General features: G+C 47.1%; 1 protein-coding gene across 11 annotated transcripts in view; it reads left to right on the top strand.

Annotated features, from left to right (window-relative positions):
- The window catches only part of LOC143288455 (neurofibromin-like), a 278,699-nt gene that overhangs the window by 26,990 nt on the left and 239,445 nt on the right, over window positions 1-12,264 (top strand). For 10 of the 11 annotated variants that reach the window (XM_076596964.1, XM_076596968.1, XM_076596963.1 and 7 more), the window contains exons 6-9: window positions 5,449-5,552; window positions 7,997-8,067; window positions 10,342-10,417; window positions 11,658-11,761. In XM_076596964.1, the coding sequence (XP_076453079.1) occupies window positions 5,449-5,552; window positions 7,997-8,067; window positions 10,342-10,417; window positions 11,658-11,761 (355 nt within the window). The remainder of the gene's footprint in view (window positions 1-5,448; window positions 5,553-7,996; window positions 8,068-10,341; window positions 10,418-11,657; window positions 11,762-12,264) is intronic. The other variant, XM_076596958.1, reaches the window with a different exon arrangement.

The following is a 12,264-nucleotide window of genomic DNA, read 5'->3' as shown; positions in this document are numbered from 1 at the left end:
AGCTGATAAGCACTCTTCGCCCCCATCCCAGGGGGACAGATTGAGCCCACACCTCCCTAGGGACCAGCCTGAACCAAACTCGGACTTAAGCTAAGCTCGAACTGACCCTCCCCAGTAGGGTCACGCATGCCAAATCAGTCCCTCAGGCTACTTTGTTATCCTTGACCCTCCTTAGGCCATGTGACTAACTCCAGAACCACCAGACGGACTCAAGAGTGCCAGAAATGGCGCAGGAATGGCTTAATAAGCCAGCCCGCACTGTCAGGGGTGCTGCTTCCATCCCTCCTCCAGGCAGGGAGTCCCTCTCTGACCCAGGCGCTTTTTCCCCGGGCAAGTTCCTTAAAGATTCCTCCAAGGGCGGGGTGTGGTCCTTGTACACACAGGACCACCCTGCCTACAGGGAAGCAGAGCCCTCTGCACAGGACAGGATGTTGGTCTCACAGCACACCACCTTCCCCACTTCAGCAACTCTATCATTTAAAACGTTAGCAGAGTGGGACAGATTAGCCCACCGCTGCCTCCTCGAGGTTTCCTGGGCTTATACCTTCTTTGACGCGTTCCTCCACAGGGTCAATGAGCTGTGGGAACAGCGTCCGGTTAATCAGGACACGGGGTCTCCTTCCTCTGTCCCGCCGGGCCTCTTCACCAACCAGAGGTTAAACATTTTTGGCAATAGGGTAACATCTGGTCTCACTGTGCTAGCTCAGCGTGATGCCGTTTTCCACCTCTCTAACATTCCAGTAGAGGAGAGGGCTGCCCTGCGGTCCATCCCAGCACAGCAGCACTCCCTCTTCGGCCAGTATGCACCCCATTTTGTCAGCCACAGGGCAGAGACAAACAAGGAGGTGGCCTCATATTTAACTCACACCTCCCAGGGGCGCCAGGGTTCTATGCCATTGAAGAGACCTGCCACCAGGGCCCCTCCATATACCACACCACCTAAGTCGAAGCGGCGTGCACAGAATCAGCGGCAGAGGAATAAACCACCTCATGTCCGTCCAAGCCGACCGGCCATGCCCAAGGCCAGAAGGCAGCACCCCCAATGACTGGGCCCTGATTCAGCACCACCAGTCGTTCAACCCCTCCAAGTAGGAAACCTGTCCCGGCATGCACATCAGTGGTGTGCTCTGGGACTCTGCGACTGGATTGTGTTGGTGCTAGAGTCGGGGTACATGCTGCCTTGGGTGGAGGACCGCCCTCCTCTAAGATCCACTCCTCCTCCTTATGTTCCCAGCTCGGCGGAGGAGGAGTAGCATCTTAGAGATAGAGATATTACACCTACTCCTCATAGGGGCGATATCTCAACTCTCGGACCCGGGCCCCGGTTTTTATGGCCAGTTGTTCGTGATTCCAAAGGTCTCGGGAGGGTGGAGACCAGTCTTGGACTTGTCCCCCCTCAACAAATTACTCCCCAAAATCAAATTCAAGATGGACACACAGGTACAGATTCGGGAGACCATTCAACAGGACGATTGGGCTACCTCCATCGAATTGAAAGATGCATATTTTCATATCCTCACCCATCCGGCATCCCGGTTCGTGTGGAGGGACAAGGTGTTCCAGTTCTCGGCCCTCCCATTTGGTCTGTCCCTTGCCCCTTTCCTGTTTACCAAGGTGGATCGGGAATTGATGTCCATCATCCGGTCGGAATCCATTTGTCTCTGTGTGTACCTGGACGACTGGCTTATCATGGCCCAGTCGCCAGAGTCATACGGTCAGACTTCTAGACCTTTGCTCCCAACTGGGCTTCCTCACGAACCAGAAATGCGATCTGTCCCCAAGTCAGTCCTTCGACTTCTTAGGGGTGAGATTCGACACACGGTCCATGATAGTCTCTCTGACGCCAGATCGCTGGGACCGTCTGGCAGGCCTCCTCAGCCACTTACGCCGTTCCTCCCAAATAACAGCGCGGACACTTTCTTCCCTCCTGGGCATGATGGAGTCCATGGGACCTCTCATTCCCCTGGGCAGGGTTCTCAAGCGCCCTCTTCAGAGGGCTCTGAGGCTACGGTGGTCCCAGAGCACTCAGCCATGGGATACCCAGATATGTCTGGGCGAGCGGTTCCTCAAGGTGACATCAGAGCGGCTAACCACCCCTCTTCGGACACAGGGGGTGCCCATTGCCCCACCTACTCTTAATGTGGCACTCTTCACAGACGCCTCCTCCCTGAGCTGGGGAGCCCACATGGACTCACTCCATGCAGCAGGGACTTGGTCCCCGGAGGATCGCCTATGCCACATCAATGTTCTGGAACTGGAGGCAGTTCGCAGGGCTCTTCTGCACTTCATGGGGGAGGCTACTGGCAAGACCATCCGCTTGTTCATGGGCAATATGACGGTCGCATGTTACGTGAACAAAGGGGGTGGGGGGCGCACTCGGCAGACCTCTCCCTGCGGACCGAGGCTCTCCTCCGTTGGTGCAACAGCAAGGGCATTGCACTTTCAGCAAGACACATAGCAGGAAAAGACAACATCTTGGCAGATGTTCTCAGCAGGTCCAAGAGTGTCATCCACACAGAGTGGACCCTGGACAAGGACATCCTTCAGGGGGTGTGGGAACGGTGGTTTCGGCCGATGGTTGACCTCTTTGCCACAAAGCTCAACAAGAGACTTCCCACTTACATCTCTCTGGTCACCGACATGGAAGCATGGGCAGTGGATGCTCTCTCTTTAGACTGGAGCAGTCTGATTGCCTACACGTTTCCTCCCTTTCCAATTCTGTCCAAGGTGATACGGAAAGCCAGATTGGAATGCCCGCAGCTGATTCTCATTGCGCCGAAATGGCCAGCCCAGCCCTGGTTTCCGGACCTTCAGTCCCTGACACATGTTCCACCCCTGAAACTCGAAACCAAACCTCATCTGCTGAGGCAGCCTCATTCAGGGATTCCTCATTCCAATCCTCAACTGCTCCACCTGCATGCGTGGCTGCTGTGCGGTTGGAACTGTCAGCATCACCATTGAAGTCCTCGACCCCTCGGTCGGCCTCTGTGTCGGCTGCTGTTACCCAGGGGGGTGCCTCCTCTGACCTCCTCTCCATAGTCACCAAAGCAAGGAGGGAGGGAACGGAGACTTTGTATGACTTTCGCTGGAAGAAATGGTTGCGGTGGTGTACAGCTCAGGACATTCCCCCTACTAACTCTACGAGCATGCAGCTGGCCAACTTTCTGGCTCACTGCTCCTCGCTTCTCAACCTGTCTTCTAGTTCTGTGTGAGGGTACAGGTCTGCCATCTGTACCACAATCAAACAGCTAGGTGGTCCCGCCTTTGAAGCGGATTCCCTGCTCAGAGAGGTGGCTAGGGGCGCCTCTCCGAAGGAAGCTAGAAACCCCAGAAGAGTGCCCCTGTGGGACTTGTTCCTGTTGCTGGATTTCATTCGAAAACAACCCTTCGAGCCATTGGGGACTATTCCTTTCGACTTGCTCACCCTCAAGACCACTTTCCTTCTGTTGCTGGCCACAGGCCGTTGTAGAAGCGAGATTCATGGTCTTAGTGGAATGCCACAAGATCTGGCCTTCCACAGAGATGGTTCCATCACTCTTCGTTTCCCTCTAGAGTTTCTGGCTAAGAACCAAGACCCCGAGGTCCCTTCCCCCTCCCTGAGGGTCAGACCTTCGTCCGATATTCTTGCCCAAGATGATGAGGATAGGCATCTCTGGTGTGTTTGGTGTCTCAAATACTATTGGGATAGGTCTCACCATAGGCGTTCTTCTCAGAGGCGTCTTCTCATCTCCCTCAATGAGAATTACAAGAAAGACATCGCTGCAGGCACCGTTTCCCGCTGGGTTTCCCAAATCATTCATAGATCCTACTCTCATTCTCACAGGGATATCAGCTGTCTTAATCCCAGAGCTCACAAAGTGCGGGCCATAGCTACTTCGGCTGCTTTCCAGCACTCACTGCCACTGCAGCATGTCTTGGAGGCAGTCTTCTGGTGGTCTGAGAATCCCTTCATCAACTTCTACCTCAGGGATTTCCGTATGACAAGGGCTGACGGTTCCAAGGGGATTTCCTTTCTCGCTGCTAACAATGCCATCTCGGTTACAAGGGCTCCCCATACGAACCATTAGGCGTTGCCCTCCTCCATTTGCTTTAAATTCAGCATCAGTTTGACATGGTACAGTATATGACACCAAAAGGAGGAGTTTGTATTATACTCCATGTTTGGTGATACATATACTTACCATGTCAAACTGGAATGCCTGCCCGTCCGTCCCCGTGTCTCTGCCGTGGTTCTCATAGGGCATTTTTCTTGATGGCCATGGAATGATTCAGCGCTTATAGCTTTTAGAGGCGTTTGATTGGCAAAGAGCGGAACGGTCAAGACGGGTTGTCTTTTCACTGTTAGCTACGTGAAATTTGGCCAAGCAGAGCAAACCGATAGACCTAGTTTGCATCAGTTTGACATGGTAAGTATATGTGTCACCAAACATGGAGTATAATACAAACTTCTCCTATCAGTCTGAAAACTAAAATTTGACTGCCTTGCCATTTGGTGCCACCTCTCTCAACAAACTCAATATTTGACAGCATACTTGATCACAATAAACAGACACAGTCAAAGTGAATAGCAACACTTACATGCTTCATTCATGCCACTGTTCGATTTGACATTGTTCATCGAACTTTATTGAAAAAAATTGCACATCTCTCTGAATTCAAAATGAACATGATCGCATTTCAGTCTAAACTGTGAAAAATGAGCAGCATCTGGGTTGTTGCAAAAATTGAGAAATCAGAATAGTGAAGTGGTCACATTTAGATGTTTTCGAACATGCAAATCACAATGGCAGCACTACTGGAAGTAGGGCCATGCAGATTGGATTCTGATTTAGCAAGCTAAAGCACAAAGGTTTGACAACAGTTCAAATTCACCTGAAAACTTCAGAATGGTTGAAATTGTTTAAGTTGATGTAAAAACAGATGACAGAGTAGACAGACAGCATAACAGAACTGAGTTGATGAGCGGATGTAAACAACATAGATTCCAAACCAGTTTCTGGAGATGATGTCAGAACTCAGAAAACAACATCCAGGATAACCAAAGCCATTCTGCACCAATCAGAATGGTATACTATTATCACAACTTTGTATATCTCTCTCAGCAATTTTTTCCTTTCATTCCAAACAACTTTTGATTCATCTAAATTCATTGATTAATTATTTTAACAAGAGTATGAGAGAAAAAACTACTGTTTTGCAACATCACTATCAGAATGTCATTTTTTCAAATTAGTCATCATTGATGTTTAATCGCAGCCTTTCAAAGATGGGCATAGTTAAACTGACACTTCTCAAGTGTTGACACTCTAATAGTGTCACTGCACATGACCCTCTCCATGTTTCTCAAGATGGTTATAAATCCCTTTGGTCACTCCCCTGAGGTGTTGATGTAAGATGTGAGTGTCAGGAACTGTAGGAAGTTGAAGGATGGTAACTGGTGCTATGCAGGCTGGTTCACCTGGTACAAGTGGAAGACCCCTCCGACCTGTCGGACCTGGAGCTGATTCAGCACATGAACATGGACCTGTCACGCCTGACCAAACTGCTCAATGGTGACTGGTTCTTCCTTTTCTACTCTCTGTGTCTGTGTTTGGCGTTATGTTGGAGTTTGAGTCTGCTGGTTCCAGCATGAACCAAGGCCAGTCTTAGACTTCCAGGGCTTGACATTAACTTTTTTTCCCACTTGCCCAGTCGGGAAAGTCACTGGAAAATTCACTTGCCCGGACAGAATTTGCACTTGCCCAACTTTCAGAAACTTACATGCATCACCAAATGTTCACATGCGCGCGTGCGCGCACGCGCGTGCGTGCACACACACACACACACACACACACAAAGAGGTAGTCAAACCCTTTTCTTTAATTGATGTTTGTTTTGTTGGATTTCACCAAAGATAACTGTTGTTTTGAACAGCCAAAACAAGTTTTATCTCAGTCTCACTTGACAAACACTGCCTTTGGCATGTTTTTGCAGTTGACTGTCAGCCACAGAAATTATTTCTTTTTTTAACCTCCACTGCAAACAGCAACATGCAGAGTTAAAAAGAAAAGCCAGCATTTGTACTGTGAGACAATCAATGTCAGGATTTGACAGATCCAAGTACGATTCTGTTAGATGGGGTCAACAGTTACTGTTTCTCACTTGCCTGGTAGGGCAACTGACTTGCCAGGATGGCCACACCAGGATAGTTTTCAGTTCTCACTTGGCATCAGAGACACAGAGAGAGAGAGAGAGTGTGTGTGTGTGTGTGTGCGTGAGTGAGTGAAAGGGGATGGTGAAGGGTCACAGTTCCAGACAGGGAACGTGGTATAGCTGTTTTTCTACATGGAGGTTGCTTAGCAACGGAGTTTTCCACAATGTCCTTTGATATGTGTCGATCCCCTCAGTAAAACTGGACTTTGACGCCTACCCTGTCTCTATCCTTTCTGCTATTCCCAGTCTGACCATGTAAAAAAAGAAAAGGGGGGGGGGGGGGTAAGAATAAGCAAGTCTGTGATATGGGAGGTGGTGTCTGGAGGAAGGGTCAAAGAGAAAGTTAGGGGGGATGGGGTGAAGGAGTGAGAAGGGGGCAGGATTGTGGAGGTCATGTCTGTGTTGACTTTGTTTAAATTATGATTCAACAGAATGGCAGTTTCCTTTTTGATTAACCAACTTGACCTTGACACTGAGATGCGAGGGAGAGAGAGTGAGAGAGAAAGAGAGACTGAATGAGGCAGAAAGGCAGACAGATCATGGTCAGAGAATTGGATGAGAGTGTGGTGAAGGGATACCGATAGCGCGGCAGTGATTTTGACAACCTTGCCAGTGGAGGGGTGAGGTGTAGGTGGAGGAAGAGTGCGGATGGGTGGGGGGGGAGGAAGATGGGCACGGCCATCTATGTAGGTTGCCCTCTTGGGCTAACTACAAACACAACTGCAAGCCTGGCTGGCAGTCATGTAACACCGTCGGGCAGGTGCCAGCAGTGAACTTTTCACTTGCCTCCAAAGAACCCGTTGCCCGCGAGCAGCGTCAAAACTTCCCACTTTGTTGTTGTGGACAGAACTCTGGTTGGCCAAAACATTTTTCTTTCCTCGTAAGACGTACTGAAATCTATTTTTGCGTACTGGTGTATTCTAAGTCAGAATGATGTACAAATTACCCCAAAATGGTTCTGCTAAACAGGTCTGTCATAGAAACAAACTCTGTTGTTTATTTTGTTTAAAATGGAACGACATTAGAGTACGTTGCGACGTGATTTTTTTAGTTGTGACGTGATGAGCGGAAGAAGAACTACGCTATAAGAAAAATTACCATTGGCTCTCCAGAAATAGCAACCAGTGGGAAATCACCTTTTAGAGCTGCATGATAGCTCCACTTGTCACAGTCAGACTCATAACATCGTCTGCTAGAGGAAGAGTGTCCGACGATCGGTGTCAGGAGCCTGATGGATATTTTTGAAAACAAAACATGCTAGTCTTGGAAAATATAACTTGCCCGGTCAGGCAAGTTCGGTAAGGGCAATACTTGCCTGACACAATGATCTACTTGCCCCGGGCAGTTGGGCAACCGTTAATGTTGAGCCCTGACTTCTCATTGACACCTAGTATCTTTGTGTGTGTGTGTTTCATTGATCTTGTGAATGAAATGATTCATCCTTTTCATTACGTTTGTCAGTCCTGTATCAGTTCATCTAAAAGTCGAAAGACATTGGACCATATATCAGTCACTTGTTGCTGCTGCTGCTGCAGTTATTGTTTTAACTATTTCTTGATTGATATACATAGTGAAACTTGAAAGCAAGCAGATAAGCCAAAAACGTCATAGAGTAAGACCATTTGAACTGAGTGGTTGACAGTGCTGATGATGTTATATTAACTGTATACTTACTGGTTCACAGTGCTTCTTGTATTTCCTTTAACATCAAAAATACAGAAAAAAAGGTAGAAATGAAAGCAATGCAACCTAATGACAGTCTGTATAATTTGTATGCCGATTGCATGGTATTTGTTTTCACCAGAAGTTGTGTCCAAGTTCAAGACGCTGAAGTCCCGGCCAGTCATCATCAGCCTGGGGCAGAACCTGGAGAAGGTCTGTCAGCACTGCTCCATGTCACTGTGTCCTGTCTGCTTTGTGACAGCACTGCTCCATGTCACTGTGTCCAGTCTGCTTTGTGACAGCACTGCTCCATGTCACTGTGTCCTGTCTGCTTTGTGACAGCACTGCTCCATGTCACTGTGTCCAGTCTGCTTTGTGACAGCACTGCTGGATGTCACTGTGTTCTGTCTGCTTTGTGACAGCACTGCTGGATGTCACTGTGTTCTGTCTGCTTTGTGACAGCACTGCTGGATGTCACTGTGTTCTGTCTGCTTTGTGACAGCACTGCTCCATGTCACTGTGTCCTGTCTGCTTTGTGACAGCACTGCTCCATGTCACTGTGTCCTGTCTGCTTTGTGACAGCACTGCTCCATGTCACTGTGTCCTGTCTGCTTTGTGACAGCACTGCTGGATGTCACTGTGTTCTGTCTGCTTTGTGACAGCACTGCTCCATGTCACTGTGTTCTGTCTGCTTTGTGACAGCACTGCTCCATGTCACTGTGTTCTGTCTGCTTTGTGACAGCACTGTTCCATGTCACTGTGTCCTGTCTGCTTTGTGACAGCACTGCTCCATGTCACTGTGTTCTGTCTGCTTTGTGACAGCACTGCTCCATGTCACTGTGTCCTGTCTGCTTTGTGACAGCACTGCTCCATGTCACTGTGTCCTGTCTGCTTTGTGACAGCACTGCTCCATGTCACTGTGTTCTGTCTGCTTTGTGACAGCACTGCTCCATGTCACTGTGTTCTGTCTGCTTTGTGACAGCACTGCTGGATGTCACTGTGTTCTGTCTGCTTTGTGACAGCACTGCTCCATGTCACTGTGTTCTGTCTGCTTTGTGACAGCACTGCTCCATGTCACTGTGTTCTGTCTGCTTTGTGACAGCACTGCTCCATGTCACTGTGTCCTGTCTGCTTTGTGACAGCACTGCTCCATGTCACTGTGTCCTGTCTGCTTTGTGACAGCACTGTTCCATGTCACTGTGTCCTGTCTGCTTTGTGACAGCACTGCTCCATGTCACTGTGTTCTGTCTGCTTTGTGACAGCACTGCTCCATGTCACTGTGTCCTGTCTGCTTTGTGACAGCACTGCTCCATGTCACTGTGTTCTGTCTGCTTTGTGACAGCACTGCTGGATGTCACTGTGTTCTGTCTGCTTTGTGACAGCACTGCTGGATGTCACTGTGTTCTGTCTGCTTTGTGACAGCACTGCTCCATGTCACTGTGTCCTGTCTGCTTTGTGACAGCACTGCTGGATGTCATTGTGTCCTGTCTGCTTTGTGACAGCACTGCTCCATGTCACTGTTTCCTGTCTGCTTTGTGACAGCACTGCTCCATGTCACTGTGTCCTGTCTGCTTTGACAGCACTGCTCCATGTCACTTTGTTCTGTCTGCTTTGTGACAGCACTGCTCCATGTCACTGTGTCCTGTCTGCTTTGTGACAGTGGAAGTGATGTCAGTACTGTTTGATGTCATTTGTGTTAGGTCTGGTTTGTGACAGTTCGTGAAGTCTGGTACATGGAAGAGATTTAAAATCATAACATGTGTGTCCTGTTAGTGTAAGGGGAAGATGGAGGTGTTGGAAAGTTTCAGTTGTGTGTGTGATACATTGAAGTCACCTTATTGTGTGGTTTAGTTGTTGACTGGACTGAAAATCCAGAATCCAGTTTTTACTGGTATACAGTTCAGTAGCCAAGAGATTTTCATACAAGTTGTAATTGAAAAAATTCCAGTCAGTTTGCTTACTTGGGATATGTGATTTTGTTGATGTTGTTTGCTTTCTGTTATTTTTGTGAATGGCTTATTAACTTTTATGCCCATTATGAATTTATCATTCCAAAACATTTTCCAAAATCCAGTTGTTTGGACCAAATGATGTTAGACAAAGAATATGCACTGTGACTCAGTTTGCGTCCAGCTTGTTGATGCTGGTCAACTCTTCTATTGCTGTCTGCTCTTTAACATGTGCTGAGTTAGTGCTGTGCATTTGACCTTGATTCCATCATATCTCTTGAAAGACAAGCACCCATACCACCAGTCAAAGTCCAGTGGATCGGGGAGTAAAAATCCCAGTCCCATATGTGAACGGAAACCAGTATGGCCTCAGCTGGGCACTCCTTCACTAGGTCACCACAGGGTGTGTAGTCAGCTGCTTCACCTCAGTTCTGACATGTTTTCTGGTGGTTGGTTCTCATTTGTCTTGCTTAATTATTTAACACGGAATGTATTTCTCTGATGCTTGCTGATACAGGGGCACAATGTTTGTGTGCAGGCAATCTGGAACTGGATGGACAATTACCCAACAGAGTTCACAGATCTGCAGAAGAGACCAAATGATGAGCTGCAAGGTATTGTCCTTGACTGTTAAGTTATTTCTGTTTGAATGAATTGAGGTATGGATTGGTCTTGCCTGATTTGTACAGTGCAGTGCACATACATGTGTATGTGTACACATCTCAGTCTGTCGGTCTAACTATGGATTTATTTTTTTCCTTTGGCCTTTAAGATACTGAAATGATGCCTATAATAGATAGTTTAGATGAATGTTGTTTCATCCATGTAACCCATTTTTTATCTGTCATTTTGGATATGTAGATGAGAAACAAAAATGTTTTTAAAAAAACGAAAAACTGTATGTTAAAAAAAACATGCAAAAACGGAGTGGTGAACTCACCTCTGGTAGGAGGCAAACTTAAATCAATGGTTTTAGTTTGTTGCCATTCTATTTGAGTAATGTGGAGTGATGGCCTAGAGGTAACGCGTCCGCCTAGGAAGCGAGAGAATCTGAGCTCGCTGGTTCAAATCACGGCTCAGCCGCCGATATTTTCTCCCCTCCACTAGACCTTGAGTGGTGGTCTGGACGCTAGTCATTCAGATTAGACAATAAACTGAGGTCCTGTGTGCAGCATGCACTTAGCGCACATAAAAGAACCCACGGCAACAAAAGTGTTGTTTCTGGCAAAATTCTGTAGAAAAATCCACTTCGATAGGAAAAACAAATAAAACTGCACGCAGGAAAAAAAAAAAAAAAAGGGTGGCGCTGTAGTATAGCGACGTGCTCTCCCTGGGGAGAGCAGCCCGAATTTCACACATAGAAATCTGTTGTGATAAAATGAAATACAAATGAGACAACATTTTCTATTATGGTGGTTTCCGTAATTTGAAAATCATTCCAAACATTAGTGGAAGTTTGTTTTCTTTGAAGAATGAGGTAAAAAGTGACTCAGTGAAGCTGATAAGATGTTCATCACAAACATAGAAGTAGGTATGGTAGAACACGTTTTCTGTATGGTTTTGTCACTAGTTTGAGAGTTGGGTTATGAAAGTGGATACAGCTGGATGCTGAACATCAGAATGACTAGTGAAGAGTACAGATCTTTTTCAGCAGTTAACCCCGCCCTGACCCCCACCCACCACATCCCCCTGGAACCCACTCCTAAATTGACTGTGGAAGGTAATGATGTATGCAGAAGTTGTTGAGCATTGTCAGTTTTGGCATCAAGTGCTGCAAAGTGATGCCAGCTGTGAGCAGTAAGCTTGCTGTGTAAGTGCCGGTGCTGATGTCATGTGGCAGAGGTGGTGTTTCAGAGTGCTGTGACAAACTGTTTGAGCATTTCAACAACCTGGTGGAAGGCTCCAGAAGAAGAGCATCAGTGTGGCCCCTGCAGATGATGTTACTTATACTCTGTCCTGTAAGTGTCTGGAGGTGTGGGAGGTTGATGCATGCATTGTGTCTCCATGTGTGTGTAGGTGTGTGTGTGTGTGTGTGTCTTTCATGCATTCATTTTGTGTATATTTGTGTGTGTGTGTGCGATTATTGAGTGCTTATGTGTGAAAAACTTGAATAAATGTGTCAGACAGATTAAATTTGCATAGCTGATCTGTGTGTGTGGTTTTTTTTTGGTTTTGTTTTGCAGACTAAGTGCATGTTCTTATGACCTTCTATTACTTTCATGTTAAAGCTGTGTCACTTTGAGAACAGTACTTGGTAAGAGTTGGAGACTTTACTTGGGCTTTGGCACTTACCCGTAAAATAAAATGTTAGAAAATGCCTGTGTGATAAAATGATGAAATCTTTAGAGGAAAACTGATAACACCCATTAACTATGTTTTGGATCAGTGAAATTTTTTAGGATATTAAAAAAAAATTTTTAAAATGGTCACAGATGAATTCTGTCCATTGGTTGGTATTTCA

Source organism: Babylonia areolata, chromosome 12 (genome assembly GCF_041734735.1).
Source record: "Babylonia areolata isolate BAREFJ2019XMU chromosome 12, ASM4173473v1, whole genome shotgun sequence".
In the NCBI taxonomy this organism is placed as follows: domain Eukaryota; kingdom Metazoa; phylum Mollusca; class Gastropoda; order Neogastropoda; family Buccinidae; genus Babylonia; species Babylonia areolata.
This window is presented reverse-complemented; position numbering and strand designations above follow the sequence as displayed.